The 18,318-nt window shown below is 40.9% G+C and overlaps 1 protein-coding gene across 1 annotated transcript; it reads right to left on the reverse strand.

Moving 5' to 3' along the window:
- Window positions 1-13,554: 13,554 nt before the first annotated feature.
- Window positions 13,555-17,236, reverse strand: fzd1 (frizzled class receptor 1). Its single transcript, XM_076148552.1, has 2 exons — window positions 16,319-17,236; window positions 13,555-15,886 (listed from the first exon to the last, which is right to left on the reverse strand). The coding sequence occupies exons 1-2, from the start codon at window positions 16,894-16,896 to the stop codon at window positions 14,791-14,793; spliced, it is 1,674 nt and encodes a 557-aa protein (XP_076004667.1). The 5' UTR covers window positions 16,897-17,236; the 3' UTR covers window positions 13,555-14,790.
- Between the last annotated feature and the right edge of the window lie 1,082 nt (window positions 17,237-18,318).

The following is an 18,318-nucleotide window of genomic DNA, read 5'->3' on the forward strand; positions in this document are numbered from 1 at the left end:
GGTGTCACTTACGCTACGCGACGATCGCGGACAGCGAAACCAAACTGGCTAACTGGCAACTCTCTCTTTCCCCCCCTCTTTCTGTATAGAAAATGATCTCCGGGGTGTCCTCTGGCTGTTTGCGCACTGTCATCTAGAATGTTTGCTTCAATAAAAACAAATAGTAAAAAAAAAAAAACTCTTCCCAAGCCGAGTCCCTTATGGACTGAGCCACTGCCGTCCCAAAAACAAATACGTAGGCCGGGTATTGAAACCGGGTCAACTGCTTAGAAGGGAACTATGGTTACCACTGTATGACCAATGCCTGTGCATTGTCAATGAAATGGTCAACCTCAAATTGAAGAAATTGAAGAATTGAAGAATCAATGATACAATTGCATGAGAAAGATTCTTACATTTTGTTTTACAATACATTTACATTTTGACTTGTCAGTTCAGGGAAGGAATTGATAATATTGGTGAGGCTGTGTTCCATTGGTGTCAGCCAATAAGCCGAATAAGCCTAATAAGCCTAATAAGCCTAATAAGCCTAATAAGCCTAATAGCAGGTCTCTCACATGTGCACACTTACATGGAACGCAAACTTCACAATATTGCTCTACACCCAAAAGGTTTTGGTGTTGGTACCTGCCCTAGGATATTTGACTTTGATAAAGGAGTGTATGTGCAAATGTGTCGCTCCCCACAGCTCACACACGCCCCATCGCTGTGTTAGATTACATCCTGTTTTTACATTCTTTTGCCAAACAGCCTTATACTGAGTAAAATGGTTGTGTTATTTAAAGTAAATGGTAAGAGTATAGTATAACCAGACAGTGTGGTGGTTGGGTCCATATTAGCCTTATCATAGATGGGAATTTTCACTGAGGGAGAAAGTATTTGAAATACAACCTTAAATGTGTATGTAAGGGCCTTTAATATAATAAGTTACACCTTTGGCTGAGAAATCAAAGGTTCACTGCAGAGAAATATCTGTTGAAGATGAATTACATAAGGCACCAAACCTTTTGATGTAGAGACTAATAAGACCCTTCAGCTGTTCAGTGTTAAACATTTCCTTTAAACCAATCAAGAGCTCTAAACTGTTTAAAGTTTTGCTGCCAGGTGCAGAAATTCGGGCCATTTTCATATTTCTCACTCCCAGCCTTAATGATCCAAGTGTTTGCTGAGAGTTAGTGTTGGCTGGTGCCTCTTCTCTGACAGGTTGTCATTACCCATGTAATAGTACCCATAGTACCCATAGTACAACCTTTCCAGTGTGGAGGCCTGTGGAAAGTTTATTTTCCTTCTTAATGATTTTGATTCACACTTGCCAACCCTCAGCTGAGCTCAGAACACAGAACGACAGTGAGCTGAGGAGATGTGCATGGCAAGCTGCCACATTCTTCTGTCCACATCTTGTCTCGAGCCCTGTGTGCATTCATGCAGCGATGAATACAGAAACGGTGAAGGAGGACCTGCAGATGGTGACACCACCAACAGAATAATGCAGAATAATGGTAAGCAATTTAGTACTATAGTACAGATGTGATTATACTTTTTTCTTCTTTTTTTTTTGCAGTGGAGTGTATGTTACATTAAAGCATTGATCGAACTCTACTCTTTCTTGCTGTGGCAGCATTGTACACCTTGAGTGAAACTTTTTTAGATAAAGTTGACCAATCACAACATCCTGGATACTGACCAATTGCTTGCTAGCCTCATGGGTGTGGCAAACAGGTGTTATATTGTGACGCTGTGGAAGGAAAAGACCAAACAAAAACAAAACTTTCAGGGCAGTTCAGGGTGGAAGGGTTAGTCTGACTCGATTCAATTTGTGATTTGTTCATCATATGCTCCCCACTAGACACTGGGAACATCGTGTATCCTTGAAACTGACACTGCAGGATAGTGCTGTCTTTCAGAACTGAGAGTGGAGAAGTGTGACAGACAGCGGGGCTATATAGCTGTGATTGGAATCACTGTCACATCCTGAAGATGATGTGGAGTGAGCTGCTGTCTCAAGAGGAGGACTTCAAGTATCTTGGGGCCTTGATCACTAGCAAGAGTAGGATGGCACATGAGCTCCACAGGCAAACCGGTGGAGCATTTGCAGTGAAGCAAATACTGTAATGAATTGTCGACATGAAGAAAGAGCTGCAGGCTAAGCTCTCTATTTATCTACCTAATCTACTATCCAACTCTTTTCTATTTGAGATCTGCAACCAAAAGATAAGCAGTGGTTAATAACTGACGGAGGGGATGGAACCTTCTCTTAATCCACCACCTGTTTCTTTACTATGGACTATCACCCTCAGTTTATTGGAATTAAACATAGAGGGGTAGATGGAACAACAAATATGCTGAGAGTGCATCTTAAACTGTAGTTAGTCTTATCAGTAAACTGGAATATTCTGCTTATCTTGTAATTGTTATCTTATAATTGTTTTCAAAGCAATCAATAGGCAATTAGAAGCACTTTTGCATGGTGTAAATATCCGTTATTCATGAATAAGGAGACATATTCCTGCCAGAGTTTAGCACTGCAGAGGTTTAGGAGCCTGGAAATATCCTTCACCCTCAGGGCACTAAAATATCAAATGAGCTGGCTCATTTTACAGCTGGATAATGAGAGAAAACAGAGATGGCCCAGATTGATTCAGACTTCCCTCTCTTTAGAAATGGTCTGATCTAGATACAGTATATGAGTATGTAGCTACTTGAGTACAGCAGAGAGTTGAGCTGAGTTATTGTGCCAGTGGCTCAGGTTGAAGTGAATAGCTTTCCTGTCATTGTGAGTGTGTATGGATTCTGACTTAGTGCTACAAATAAAAACCCATATTCATCTATTATAGGCCTCCTAGTATCATGGATCTGGTCCTCCACTCCAGAGCTGATACAGCATGTTCATAAACAAACAAACAAAATCGCACCAAACAAAAGTCGATTCTTGAGGAGACCATGTATGTCAAGATGTCTACACTTTGGAGAGCTATCAAACACAACCTTCCTGTGACAACAATGGGTTACAAACGGTTTTGCTTATTTTTCTCAGCCCATAAAAGAACAAGAAATACATACCAGGTAAATTCCGGGTCTATCTAAGTGTAATTCTGACATGGCAGTGACCCAAAATGCCATTTCTAATGCACCTTTACATGAAAGGTATTGTAAATAATAGAATCATGTACACAAGACCAACAAACCACTCCGAAACCAGGCCAAGATCACAAGTTCAATAGTCATGGTGCTGTGGTTTTGGTGCACCTGAGTGAAAATGAACCATTGTCTGATTCAAACAGATGAAATCAAAGAGATATGAGAAGATCCTATGAAAAACAAGTGAGATTGACACAATCAACCACCAACAACACCATCAGAGTGTCCTGTCCTGTCCTGCAGAGTGCCATCTGAAGTAGATTTTGGTCCACTGGCAGAAATTCCAACACATTCTCTAAGGAAAATGAAATGAAACAATAACACAACTTCAGCTGACTTGCAAACTAATATCAGCATGTTGATATTGGCTTGTTTTTCTTTACTTCTCTTAGTGTCTCAATAAGAGAAGTAAAATACTTTGTAATTCAGGAAATTCCTGTGTGCTCCCACAAAATTCAGATGGCGCAGTGACGAACATTACATAGCTGAAGGGAATGGAGTGCAACAAATCAAATGTTTTCCTGAAGAGATGAAGATGGAGTATTGAGGATCAAGCTAAAGTATAGTAATAAAAAGGCAGATGTAGAGTTGCTTGCCTCTTTGTGAAGTGCTGCAGTGCTCTAAAGCCAGTCTGACTGTTTTTCAGTCACATCTCCTCTTTCAGGCTGCGGCAGCGTCTCTCCCTCAGCAGAGGTAATGACGGCCTCATTTCTGGTTCTGATTTGGAAGGAACAGGATATTCTATGGCTGACTTCCGAGAGGTGGTTATATTACTGGGACACCACTAATAAAGGCTGGTGCCGGTCTGGGATTCCACATGTTGTGCTCTCCATTGCAGTCTTTCTTCCTCTATTCTCTGAAGTCTCTTATTTTCCATCTCTCTCTCTCTCTCTCTCTTCTCTTCCATCAGCACAGAGAAGGACTACAGTATTTGGGACTTATCAGAAATCGCATGGAACCAACAAAGAAGACACAAATAGATAGAATAGATCAAGACGCAAAATAAATAAAATAAATTTGCAGTTTTCAGCAGCTGGTGTTGTGATTCAGCTCCCCCGGCAGCCGCTCTTGCCACAGTCACACTGCAGCTTTTTCACTTGTAAAGCCCACAATACCTCACACTGCATGAATACCATGTAAGCTCTTCCTGCTCGACCAAACAATGATATTAGAGCGCTTAAGGCTTAGATAGGAGGCTGGCCTTGTCTTCACATCATATGAGGCTGGTGCAAGAAATGCTGTTAATGATGCTGCCATCAATGCCTGCCAGCATCATTAAGGTACAACAGAGAACTGGATGCTTGAAAACATTTTCAGAATATATTACAACTATACTAAGGATGTATAGATAGATAGATAGATAGATAGATAGATAGATAGATAGATAGATAGATAGATAGATAGATAGATAGATAGATAGATAGATAGATAGATAGATAGATAGATAGATAGATAGATAGATAGATAGATAGATAAATAGATTGCATTCTTTGATTGTCTTTTCCTTCCCTCACCTCCATTGATCTAAAATCTCTTACCAAACTCTACTGAATATTTTAGTTACCAGTTGTTTCTTCTTCAGTGAATCTTCCAGTGGAGGTTGATAATGAGAATGTTACACTTTCCTATTGCTTTTGCTTGTTTTCCTTCATTTATTGCAAATATTTTTCGTATGACATACTGCATACTTGGGTGGAATTAATATGATTCAGTAGTTCACCAAATATACAGGACATGTTGAGGATCACAGTACAAGCTTGCACATTAAAAACAGACTATTTAAACCAGTTTACAATCACATGACCCTGGTATGTTACTTGGATTAAGCTTATGTTGATCTGTTTATTGCAATACACTATTCTATTTTGTCATAACTGTGAATAGTTTCTCCAGCAGCAAGCTTAACTCAAAGGTCAACAGACTGTTTCAGGCTCACGTGTTTGATCACACACTCCATTTTGGGTATGGAGCATTGTTATGGAATGACTCGTTTAGAAAGGTCTAACCCCCACTAACATGGTTCTCATTACCCTAGCCTACCATAGCCTTGAGTGCACTGGCACAAACCCCCTGCTCTTCCCTTTTGGCAACACACACGCACACATATACACGCGTGCACACACACTGCTGTGTGGATATTTATACCCAGGTCTGTGTTTCCCATTAGGACGTTCTGCCTCTGTCTCTGTTCTACCACGTAGAGAGCACTGGAAAAAACTCTCTGGGTTGAATCTCACTGGCAGGAGACACTGTAAGTTCCCCTGGTCCCAGCATGTGTTATGAAGAGGGCAATGCTGAAACTGTGTATACACAGGATAGAGACGTGCACAACCTGAGATACACTATTCTAACTTCTCTTTCTACTGTAGTACATTTGACTGAGAGCAAACAGTATTAAAGTTTTTCACTTATAAACTTAGAGGCATACTTACATATGACTTTAGATTAGATTTGACGAGACAATTTGTGATAACACTGTACATCAACCATGGAGTCAGCTCAGACAAAAGAGAACTACTACTAAACAAACGTGAAGAGCCATTAGTGGCTCCTACAGGCTGTAATGTTCATTACGTACCACAAACTGAAAGGGTTGTTAATTAAATCTAGACAATGAAAACAATGTTACAAATAGAATAAAAGAGAATAATGAGGTTTATCTGTTCACATGTTCAAAACAGCAAAGATCCTCTCATTCAATAGTCATACAGGAACAACCGCCAAGGAAAAGACAGTCAGCTGATCAGCCAGTTGCAGCTGTAGTAGCCTTAGAAGATCAGAATGCAGTTCAGCCACACAGTATCAGTGTGTGTATACTTGTGTTACTCTCAGCACCACTGTGAAGACCTGTGTATGCAGGGAATGATGTGCATGAAGATACAAAACAATTGCCCAGGCTTTCATTTTATATATATACTGGACGGTTTCATACTGTTCAGTGGGTTTACATCTTGCTTTGCAACTAGGAAGTGGGATTTTTTTTTCAAGTCCAGAGCACATTTGAAGGTGTCACATGTTTCCAGTGACTGACAGTTACTCCAGGAAAGGTAGGAAGTCATAAACTGGAGTAGACATAGTTGAGGTGAGGAAGTGGCTATAGTAAAAAGCCTATCAGAAAACATTATCATGAAGTTGTGTAATGTGGTGAAAATGAGGCATTGGATGGTGTTGGCATATTTCAACCTAAAGTCTAGTAAACACTAGAGGAAATGACTTTATGGGGTTCTACCTTCCATGACATCCCTGGTTATAAACAGTTTTAGTTTACTACTTGCTCTGTCTTATCCTAAATGTGAACCCATAAAGTCTTTACGAGGCCACTAACATATGAACAGTTGAATTCAACCATGAAACCAAGGCTGCTGCAGTGTTACTGCACATCACAGTGAAATCCTCCTCTTCTGCCGTTACTCTTGGAAGCATGAAAGCATAGCCTGAGTCCTTCGTGGACTTTCTCCTTTTGGTGCTTTAAGAAACAATCAAGGTTGAAAACAGGTGGCTTCCATTAGGACATTTCATGCTTGCATAGTTTCGTTCGGTTCGGCCTCACACACTGAGAGAATGGGCACGCCAATAATTGAATTTGATCGCTTCTTCTTTTCAACTTTCTTTTTTTCCTCTGGGGAGCTCTGCTGTGATGACTGGATCAGCATTAGACAGAGAGGAACCTGACGTTTACATTGAATCTCTGAATAGATACAGTATAGGTGATCTGCTCCCCTGGGAATATATTGTGTACATTTCTGAAATGGAAATTGTGGACAGCTGGAACACCGTCACAAAGAATTCAGTTAGAGATTGGCGTGTAATTTTCCAAGTATTTGATCTAAAAATACAATAAAAGCCAACACAAAGGACTCCAGTCTCTATCTTTATTGGAGGAAGATTTGAAGTTTGAGTTTCTAGGAAAGAAGGTTAACCCAGTACAATGACTCCTCTAATCTATACATTGAATTTAGTTTGCTGGTCAGTAGGAGTACATTGTGTAACAGCCCAACGCTGCATGGTCAAGGAAACCATTTTTTACAACAGAAGAGTTAATTATGAAGATGGCAAGTTTAAATGATAAGCTGCTCCAAATGGCTGCATGGGTTTGTTGTGCCTTTTAGCAGTTTTTAGCAGCAATATGAACCCTGGTGATGTCATATGGGTAAATTTACCAGTTTTTTTCAGTCTGTCTAATTTCGCCAAAGCCTTCATGTACTTGCAGCCACATGCTGAATACTGCTCCCTGTGACCTTTGAACTGAATTTGATGTTTAGAATTTTGTCTTTTCAAATATGTTGAATCCATTTCTGTGGTCTTAATGAAACAAAAGACAAAAATCCCATGTTAGACTCAATTGGTGTAATTTGGCTCAGCTCCAGATACAGAAACTTTAAAATGAGAAATGAAGTAAATGTCATCCTTTTATTCCAAATATTATTATAGATGTTACTGCTCTGTAACTCTAGAAGCAAGTAAACCTGACAATGCTGAAAAACAATCATAGATATGGAGGAAATATCCTCACTCTAACATAAATTATGCTAAGATTTCAGTATCTTAACATCAGCATCACAGTTTGTTCTACCAAGATACCTTCAAGACCTGTAGTGTAGCCCACATAATAATTTCTTCTGTTTGAACTGTCGGTGTGATTGATAACAGGCTGGTAATATTGTAGTTTTTCCTCAATTGCTTACACACTATAACCTTATTGACTAAACATCCCAAACTATGATGCCATCAACCAAGGATCCAATGCACAGGATTGGTAGAGGAACGGGTCAGTTCAGTTCACTTTTTTAGAGCAATGGATAGACAAAGAGGGAGGACACATGAGAGGAGGTAAAAGAAGAGGAGGGTGGGCAAGGGCAAGGAGACAAATAGTTTCTGATGAGATTGGGTGTAACTCTTGTTTACCGTGTCCTTCTTCATGGGATGTCAATGAGGGAAGCAGTGCAGTCAAATCTGAGCCTCTTTTACTGATTTTCAGAGAGGTATTACTGTACCATATCACATACAGTCGCTGTAAATTGGAGTTACTGTATGCTCCTATTTTGTAAAAAGGATTGCTTACTATAATCCTATCAGTACTCCTACTTTTGCAGAACTCTGACCCAGAACAGAGATATGATGCTGTGGCAGAATAAATGTTGTTTTTTCCCCCATTGGTTTATATTAGTAAATACATGCAAATTATGTTACTGGATTATATGTATCACTTTTATATATTATTATTATGTATTTTTTTTTTTTTTGACAGTACTTTTACTTTAACACTCAATTTCAGTTTATTCTACTACAGCACATTGAGGAAACCAAAATTTGCAAATTTACACGTCTTTATATTGCGAACATAATGTAAAGAGGTTATTATGGAGGTGGATTATAGCAGTTTTCGCAGTAGTGTTTTGAATTGATCCCACCAGTGTGTCATGGCTATTTTGTAGTGTATGTGTATTTGATGGGTTTTGTGTGATGTCAGAAGGCAATGTTTCAGAGAGAGTAAGTAGCTTGCAAGATAAGCATGCAACCCCTGAAACAGTGCCCCGTGATTGACACCTAGTTTGTACCTCCCCCTTCTCTCTCAGGAGAACATCTCTACAGCACTCTCTTTGATACCACTGTCACACTATATCACAAACCTTCATTATGACTGCTGCAAAAAGAATTTGACAACAACTCCTGTGGGAGAAATGTGAAACTTGCAGCATTTGCCTCACTCCCTCTGCTGTTTTTCCGTGCTCCCAGTGCGTTGTTGTCATCTACATACTGGTATTAGCACAGAAACAAGGGCACAGGTTTGGGGATTTTTCCAGACCTTATCTAAACTGTAATGCAAATGAGAGAACATGAAGAGAAGAGTGTGAGGGAGTGATGTGACTCTCTCCCATGCGGCACAGACGGTGACATTTGTGGGGGCGTACGAGCGAGACAGCCTAAGACGTCTTATAAAACAACACATCAGACATTCAAAGGTGGAGAATGACAGGGAAGTGGAGTTCACAGTGTCAGGCAGCATTGGGAGTGCTCATTTGGTGAGGTGCTGCTGTGAGAGCAGCAGAAAAACACAGCTGACCTTCAGGGAGTTTGGGCTTCAACAATGAACATTAAAGGAGGAATCATCTTTGGAAAAACATGAACATTGGATGTCCATTCAGGGCTCTAATCCCTTTTTTATAGTACATTCCACTATGAGTTCAAAAATTCTGTTTAATATGCAAATAGGTTATGTGCACTGAAGATATCATGGAGAAATATATACATAATATATATCCAGAGACTGTATTGGATGTTTCTGGTAAAGATCATTTTTGCACGTTTTAAAATCTGTTTGTATTGGCTGAAACGACCCATATTACACAAGAACGATTTTGTTCCTGCCTCCCCTCACATAACTCGGTCATCCTTGTCTGTAACAACCCAGAAAATGGGCCAACAAGGTTGAGAGTATCAGTTCAATGAGAGGGATTCAGACTGGAGTGAAATATTGCGTCACATTTGGCTGAACTATAAATCAGTTCAGTTCTGTCATCAAGGGAAGACAGATAACTAGTCTACAACATTTTAAATTTTTGAAAAGTCTTTCAGTCTGGAGAATCTCACCATCATCCTGTTTAGCACAATCAGCAATGAGGAACAACCTGCCAGTCAGCTGGGTGCCACATTACAGTAAATGTAACTTTCACATGTGTTCAGCAGTGATTTCAAGTAGATTTTTGCGTGTTTAAGACAAAATTCTGTAGCAACAACATACACAGGTCTACACAAGCAAAAACGTACGCTAAATTGAACAAAATTTAAGCTCTGACTAATTCGCCAGATCTTACTGTGTGGTAACAGCCTCCTAATTTTGCTCCATGCATGTGTTTGGAATGCAAGCTTGCTCGTGTGCTACATGTTTGATACTTAGCTCAATCAGGCACGGTGGCCAAGTGGTAAGGCTTCGGTCTCGTAAACCGAAGATCGAATCACAGGCCACAAATGAGCATGTCCACTGGGGGACTTGGCTTGGGAACCGGAGGGTTCAAGAGCATGGACAGCCAAGCCAGTTTGCCTCCAGGGGCGTTTGCCTGAGGGTGCCCTTGAGCAAGGCACTGAAAAATACATGTATCTGAATGTAAAAATTCTTTTAGCTCATTTTGATTTGTCCAAGTATTGCTACACTTGCTGTCACAGATAATTTCTCCGATAATTTCTTCCACTTTGACAACTATGTTGTGCTTTGAACCAATTAGCTATGATGCAAAGTGAACACAAGCTACAAAGCTATACTGCATGGTAAGGTGAAACTGCTTGTGTACCAAGTTTCTCCTCTTCATCAGCCTGTCTGTGTAAATGTTCTTGTGGAACCTCAGTCATTCCAGGTCGTTCTTCATTGTTTTTACAAATATTTATGTTTCCAACTTTTAAAAGAAGTGAATCGAAACTAAATATTCCAATTTCTTCAGTTCTGTATTACGTTGCAATCAACGATTGCTATACATCACTTTACTGTTACTTAGATTTTAACAAACCGACACTTGGTGTAGGTGCCGTTCCTCAAGCATGATATTGTCAATCTTGCAAATTATGAATTACGTGGTAAACTAGGAAATAATTCAGCATTGTGGAAAATTGCAGCATTTTGTTGACTTTGCAAAAACAATACAGTCACGGGTCGGTGGAAAGCTGCAGGGACTGTGCAGAGCTTATTCTGTGCTAGAGGGAGCTTTGTTTTTCAAAAAAGCCTCTGGGAGAAAAACTTGCAAATCTCATATTAGCATTTTATGTGTTTATTTATAGCTGGCCAGTGACACAGGCTGCTCATTTTAGGGGCAGGCTGTCAACAACAAACAAATCCTGATAGGCCTACAGCAAAAACAGCTGCTGCTGACAAGCACAAGGTGGAAAACCTAAGTGAAGGTGATGATCTGTGACCCCTGACCTCAGGATGTCTCCATTACACACTAAGTGTGTTTTTCCAGACCTGTAGTTTGTGATTTCTTGTCTGAATTAGGGACTAAAATGTTACAATGTGACATTTACCCTGTGGTTGAAAAAATCCTGCTCGTTGCTTCCAAACCTTGGCTCTCGAAGGCTGCTGGACATTCTGAACACAGCCACGGAATAAGACAAATACGCCACTACACCCAGTGGCTTAATGATCTTCAAACCACTTTCCTCTCCAGTATTACACACTACTTTTACGAGCAAGTGAGGGAAACGATCCTGGTAGTAACTACAGACAGTCAGTACATAAACATGCAATATATACTATTTTTCCCCCTCTATACTGCAATTATGGCAAAAATACCTAAGTAAGACATACATAATTAATATTAGTTGGCTGAGTATAGATGAATCTTAATATAAGTGTGAGGAGAGTCTGCAAACACATTATATTCTTTGTTGCTTGATAAATATAATTCTAATAAATGATTCAAATCTTATTCTGGTCTTTCCAGTTTCTACTTTTTTGTCATTTATATACTACGTCCACAGTAAAAAGGTCTTGAGTGATTTAAATTTAGAGATGCAGGAATAGGGTACGCAGCCTGGAGGTGTGAGTAGAGGAGAGGCCTGGAACAATGACTGAGGCAGCTGACACCTGAACATGGCAGCCAAGCAGGGGTCAAACGCTATTTTCAGAGCTGCGGGCATTAGTACATGGCCTCATGGGGACCAGATTAGACTGCATTCCACTGAGACAGATGATGCTCTTTTCAGGGTTTCTATATTGATGGGATTCCTGAAAAAGTTATAGAATTTGGAAATGTGTTAACCAGGCCTGCCAAAGCTTCCTCATGGTGATTGCGACCAAAGCTCAGATGACTCAGGCTGCACTCATGATAAGCTTGAAAAAACAAACATAAATTATAGAGAGATACATAGTATACCTAAATAGACAACATTGTACTTGTTGGAACATGTTTTTCACTTTAAACTGAGATAGGCCAGCAGTTTGTCCCTGCTTCATGACGTTTAGAAATTTGTTGCGTAGATCCCAGACCAATCAACATACTGATAGACAAAGAGACAGAATGGATACTATTTGGGTTTTACTTCAAAAAAGTGGTTTTCCCAAAATAGTTGGTCTGTTCCTTTAATAATTCAAGTAAAACAAATAATAGACATTCTACAAGGCTGTGATAGTTGAAATTGTCTTTTTTGTTTTCATGAAGCAATCATTATGGAATATGTATGACTTTTATCTATAAATATAAAGGTTCTCTTGACAGTAAATGCAAAGGAAATGACTTCAAAGCCATGACAATAGCAGAGCCATCAACACATGAAAAGGATTATTATGAAGCGGAAGCACCGTGCGGAAGAGCATCTGACAAGAGCACAAGTCCTGATGTGTGTGTGTGTGTGTGTGTATCAGGCTTCACTGACAGGAGACGCTCTGCATCCCCGCACAGGCCTTCCTTTGTCCTGCACTGAAGACGTGCTGGCTGGTCTGTCCTACTGTACACACACACACACACACACACACACACACACACACACACACACACACACACTCTCTCTCCACTGGCATCTCATCAGGCTCAGACTCTCCACATAAAGTCTCTTGCCAGCCATCACTCATATTTTCATCCGTCAGATTTGGAAAAGGGTACCAATAAAAGATAAAAATGTATCAACTATTATTTTTGTGGTAAAGAATTATATATGTGCACAATGGATACCTTCTCCTATTAGATGACTCCATATGTAACCATATCTAATATTTACAGTGCGAGTATAAATGTTTGGACACACCTTTAACCTTTGCACAATTTGTTGTGCTGCCAAATTATCTCACATAAATATATGCAACATATAAAGTAGGTGTACTCACTTCATCTGTTATTGTCCTGTTCAGTATCCTGGAAGATTAACCCCTACTGGAACACTTGATAAAGGAAGGATGAATAAGTTGCAGAATGTAAATAAACATTACATCCCACTATATTGCATGCATGCTGGATCTATAGAACTGTTAGATTCAGCCTTCTATATGACTCTTAGTCTATGCATTAAATGCATTTTCAGTCAACTTGAGAGCAACTGCAGGTTCTAATCCCCTGGTTTGATTTTTGGTGACAGGTAACATCTGCTACATTAGGATCATGTTTGAAATCAGCAGCTAAACCTAAATATATGAAATAATGACGTCATCAAGACTTGATGAGTGTGTTAAAAATAAGATGGCTCTTGTTCCATGTTTAACAAGTATATTAATAATTACATATATTTTAATGTTATATTTTGGAACACTATTCAAAACCATAAAGGCTGTCCAATTTGTTAGACACAGTGCCGCACAGAGACAGAAAACTTCATTTTTAATGTATGCTGTCCTTTAAGTCGTTTCTTATTCAGGTTCAGTACATATACAGACCCTATTAATATGATATGAATGATGACAAATCACCGCTTTAAAGAACCAGACCAACATGTGTGCATGTTCTAGCACATTTATTACAAATCATACACTTACATAATGATTGCATATACCATGTCCCAAAGTACACATTTGTTTTTATTGTGCTTTTCTACCTTCCAGAAAGTCACTGGTTTGGTTCATTTCATTATCATATCAAAATCAACCTGCAGAATGTGGAAGCTTGTTAGGTAATCATCTGTCACAGTGAATTTTCACACCATATGTATATCATGTATCTGTACACATACGTGTGCATGTAGTGGTTTTGCTGTGACTTCAAAAGACAGTGAATATCAAAAAACAACCCCATCACTTTTTTAAAACTTTTGGAATATTTCATTTATTTCAACATTTCCAGCTCAGAAAAATACATTTTAAAATTTCACGACTTTTCCAAGATTTTTCGTGACTATAGAAATGCTGGTTTTCCTTCTGCTGAAAGGAAATGATTATGATTGTAGTAAGAATAACACATTCAGCACAGTCACACTTTGATGATTATTAAACTCAAGTAACGTTGAGTCTCTGCAAGTTGATCATCATACCATCTTGAAATGCGTGAAAACAAACGGTTTGGAGGGAGAAAGGAAAAAACAAACCAAGTCTAAAAGTCTTTAACAGCCCACTGTGAGCTAAAACAGGCAAAGACACTGGCACTGGTCCTTTCATCTGCTGTGATTGTTTGTGCTTTATTTGGAGAGGGATGAAATGATGATCAAAGTCTGAGCTACAGGTCAGATCCATCTGTCACATTCACAACCTGCTGATCCTTTATTTTCACAGACTACTGACTTTTCAATTCATAACCCTGGCACTTCCAGCTTAACTGTACAACAGACAAAACCTAGAGCTGGTTAATCAGGATCAGAGGGAGCCACAAGGAAGCACTTGGGGTTCACGGGACTGCCTAGAATAGAATCATCACTAACTGGAAGTTCACTGATCAAAGACAGTCTTAGTGGTGTCCAGAGAAGGCCAGGTCCTGAGCCCGCTAGATCCTTAATGCTCAGCTGGTAATATAGTACAATAATATAGTATAATATATACAATTTATGGCCAAAGTATGAAAAAGTCTTAAAAAAGCATTTTTTAAATCTTTAAATACAAATATATACTGTACTTACAAAAATCTCACAAAATGTACATTATGAAAACATGCCACGTCTCCAGTAAGTCCATGGAAACCAAAAGAAACGAATCAAAGGGGTTTATCATTCACTTTGTCACTGAGTGAGGGAAGGGGCAGAGACACATCACACTGTGGTCTCCCCCTGTTTACTGTTAGCTAGTCTCGTGTAAAACCTCCTCCAGGAGTTGAGGGTCTTTCCAGACCAGATCCAGAAACCAGAGGTGATGCCCACTATGAGTGTCATCAGATACTTGATCATGAATACTGTGAAGTCAGGGCTCATGTTGGGGTGGTTTTGGATGGGACAGGGCACAGCGTACGTCTTACATGTCTGGCTGATCCACGTCCTCTCCCACTGCTCTCTGAAAGCCTGTTCATAGAAGTAGCAGGCGATAACGATAGTGGCTGGCACGGTGTACAGCACGCTGAAGATCCCTATTCGCACCATTAGCTTCTCCAGTTTCTCTGTTTTGGTGCCATCGTGCTTCATGATGGTTCGGATGCGGAACAGGGACACAAAGCCGGCCAGGAGGAAGGACGTTCCGATGAACAGGTAGACAAAGAGCGGCGCCAGGACAAAGCCTCGCAGGGCATCCACGCTATTAATGCCAACAAAGCAAACCCCGCTCAAAACATCCCCATCCACCTGTCCTACTGCCAGGATGGTAATGGTCTTGATAGCAGGCACGGCCCAAGCTGCCAAGTGGAAGTACTGAGAGTTGGCCTCAATGGCCTCGTGACCCCATTTCATCCCTGCGGCCAAGAACCAGGTGAGAGCCAGGATGACCCACCAGATAGAACTGGCCATGCTGAAGAAATACAGCATCATGAAGAGAATGGTGCAGCCCTCTTTCTTAGTGCCTTGCACCACAGTCCTTATTTCATTTTCAAACCTATCATTGCAAACCACTTTGTCCTCCAGCAGAAACCCAGCAATGTAGGCGATGGACACCATAGTATAGCAGCCAGAGAGAAAGACAATGGGCCGCTCCGGATAGCTGAACCGCTTCATGTCCACCAGGTAGGTGAGCACAGTGAACAGAGTAGACGCGCAGCACAGAACCGACCAGATCCCGATCCATATCCGGGCGAATTTGAGCTCCTCGTCACTGAAGTACATCATCCCGTGGGCTCTCTTGGGTTCACACGGAGCGCCGCAGTTCTCCTGCCCGAGAAAGCGGTAGTTGAGATACGGCGGCACCTTCAGCGAGGCCGGGCACCTGTGCCAGCCACACAGGGAAGACGGTTTGAGTAAAGGATGCACAGATTTACAACAGCATATATGCAGCCTGTAGTCTGACTAAACACCATGCAGAGACACAGTTTGGGGGTCAATTTGTCTTTCATTAAACGAAATCGTTTGGATAATTCCCTTCAGCACGACGCCTCCTTTTCTTTACATACACAACATGAAAGAACAAACTGATGACCAGAGGGTAGATAACAATACTCAATGCGCATTGCAGGTGAGGGGGATCAACATAACTAAAAGACAATTAACTTGCTAAATAGAAATTAACAAACAAATATTCAACAACCAATAATTCATAATCAATATGCCTTAGTCAATAAGCAAACCATTTATCGATGTGTTCATTTCACTTTGAACATCGCATTGATGGAACGCTGACAGTAACGGACGCGTCACTGACCTGAACTGACCCTTTCCGTGGCGGTTGTCAAAGGTCGGGGCCTCGGTGAGGTACGCGCCCGGGCTTTCGGTGTCGGTGTTGCGGTCGGACATGTTCTGTCCCACGCACAGCTCCCCGGCTCCGTGGACCGGGAACGACTCACACGCGAGGCTGTCCGGCCACTGGAAGCCGAACTTGTTCATGAGCGCCTCGCAGCCCTGGCGAGCCCGCTCACACAGAGAGCGGCACGGAGGCAGCGCCTGCTCCAGCACCGTGCACACCGGCGCGTACATGGAGCACAGGAAGAACTTTAGATCCGGGGAACACTGCACTTTCACCAGCGGGTAGAACTGGTGGACCTCCAGCCCCGCGTCCTCCTGGTTGGTATGACCCAGTAGGTTGGGCATAATGGTCTCGTTGTACGCGATGTCCGTACACAGCGGTATGGATATCGGCTGGCAAAATCCGTGCTCCGGTATAGACATTCCTCGGTCCCCGCCGCCGCCGTACTGCCCGTTCACGCGGTAAATCCCAGCATTCAGCAGCAGAACGAAGCAAGCCAAAGTCAAACCCGTACGGACGAGTCTTTTGTAATCCATAATGAAGGTTAATGGCTGCTTGTCGCACTTTCAATTTGTTGCTGAACTAACTTGGGTCGCCACTGCTCCTCAGACTGTGAGCCACTTCCCTGAACGCTCTTTGTCGGATTTCTTTCGCTTCGTAAAAACAGTGCTTCTTCCAGCGTAATGTCAGTGTTCCTTCAGTCCGCTCAGTCCCCGAGGAAAGTCAAACGTAACGTAGGAACGTAAAAAAAAAAAAATCCAGATATTTAATATCAGAGTCGATTTCTCCTGAAGAAATCCATAACGTTGAGCTGGACACAGTTAACTGCGCTCCTGCCGGCTAGAAGCGTCGCTCCGTCTGCTCAAGAGGCAGAGGCTCGCGACTCTCGCTCGCTCACTCTCGCTCTCTCGCTCTCTCTCTCTCAGAAATAAAATGTGACTTCCTGCCAACCCTTTCTAAATAAAAGTCTATTTACTACTCTAAATAAAATGACTAGCATATAAAACGACATATTTCAAAGCACTATTTAATAATGGCCTCACAGGTAGATATCAAAGTCAACCCATATGAAAAATAGTGAGGAACAATGAATGAAACCATTCAGCTGGTTCTGTGTGTACATGTAGATGTACAGTACGTAGTCGTCTGCTCGAAGACTGAAACAATTACTTCCTGTTTTGCTGTCTTGTCTCTTTCTTCGAGTAGCTTTACATTACAGCGCTCTCTCTCTCTCTCTCTCTCTCTCTCTCTCTCTCTCTCTCTCTCTCTCTCTCTCTCTCTCTCTCTCGCAGGGATTTAGAAGGTTTTTGGGGTTAGGGAGAGTCTGTAACTTCTTTCCTAATGTTTACCCTATTTGCATGACTTTTGTTTTCAATTGACCTCTGTAAATTTACTTTATATTCTGAATGAACAGCCTGACAAAGCGTAATCAATTAGTAAATTACCATCAATTAATGAACCAATCAATTAATTAATTAACTGTCACCAAATTAACCTTTTGTTAATTTAATTTTGCAGCTATATTTATTAAATCTAAATCCTATCCCAAATGTTCATGATCTGTAATATGTTTTCCTTCCTTGCTACTTTTTACACCTGGCTGTTACAATTTTGTTACCCTCCTTTTCTCCAAAAATCCAGGTTCTACACTGGTGCACTTTTAGGCTATTTAACTAGTTTTTAATGAGATTGAGGTCAAGTCTGCAGTGGATGAGTTTAGTCATTCATACCAACAACAAAGTCCAAGAAAGTTCCCATGTAAATTCGCAGTAAACTTCATAACCATGTGACTGAGCATGTGACACTTGATGCAAGCCACATGGATACATATCTGCATTTGTGATTTCTTTAACAAATAACTTAGTGTTTACTCCATTGTTAAAAAAGCATCGTCAAGTGATTCAAGAATGCATCATGCTCTGTGTAAAAATAGTGCTATCAAATATTGGCTTCTAAAT

The sequence above is a fragment of the Genypterus blacodes genome, unplaced genomic scaffold (assembly GCF_046128005.1).
Source record: "Genypterus blacodes isolate CSIRO-AG114 ecotype Tasmania unplaced genomic scaffold, CSIRO-AGI_Gbla_v1 ptg000040l_1, whole genome shotgun sequence".
Classification (NCBI taxonomy): Eukaryota; Metazoa; Chordata; class Actinopteri; order Ophidiiformes; family Ophidiidae; genus Genypterus; species Genypterus blacodes.

Excerpts from the sequence above, each read along its gene's own strand:
- fzd1 (XM_076148552.1), bottom strand. The coding sequence starts at position 16,896 with ATGGATTACAAAAGACTCGTCCGTACGGGTTTGACTTTGGCTTGCTTC. Across the intron at positions 15,887-16,318 it reads CACGGAAAGGGTCAGTTCAG|GTGCCCGGCCTCGCTGAAGG; the intron begins GTCAGTGACGCG and ends TGGCTGGCACAG.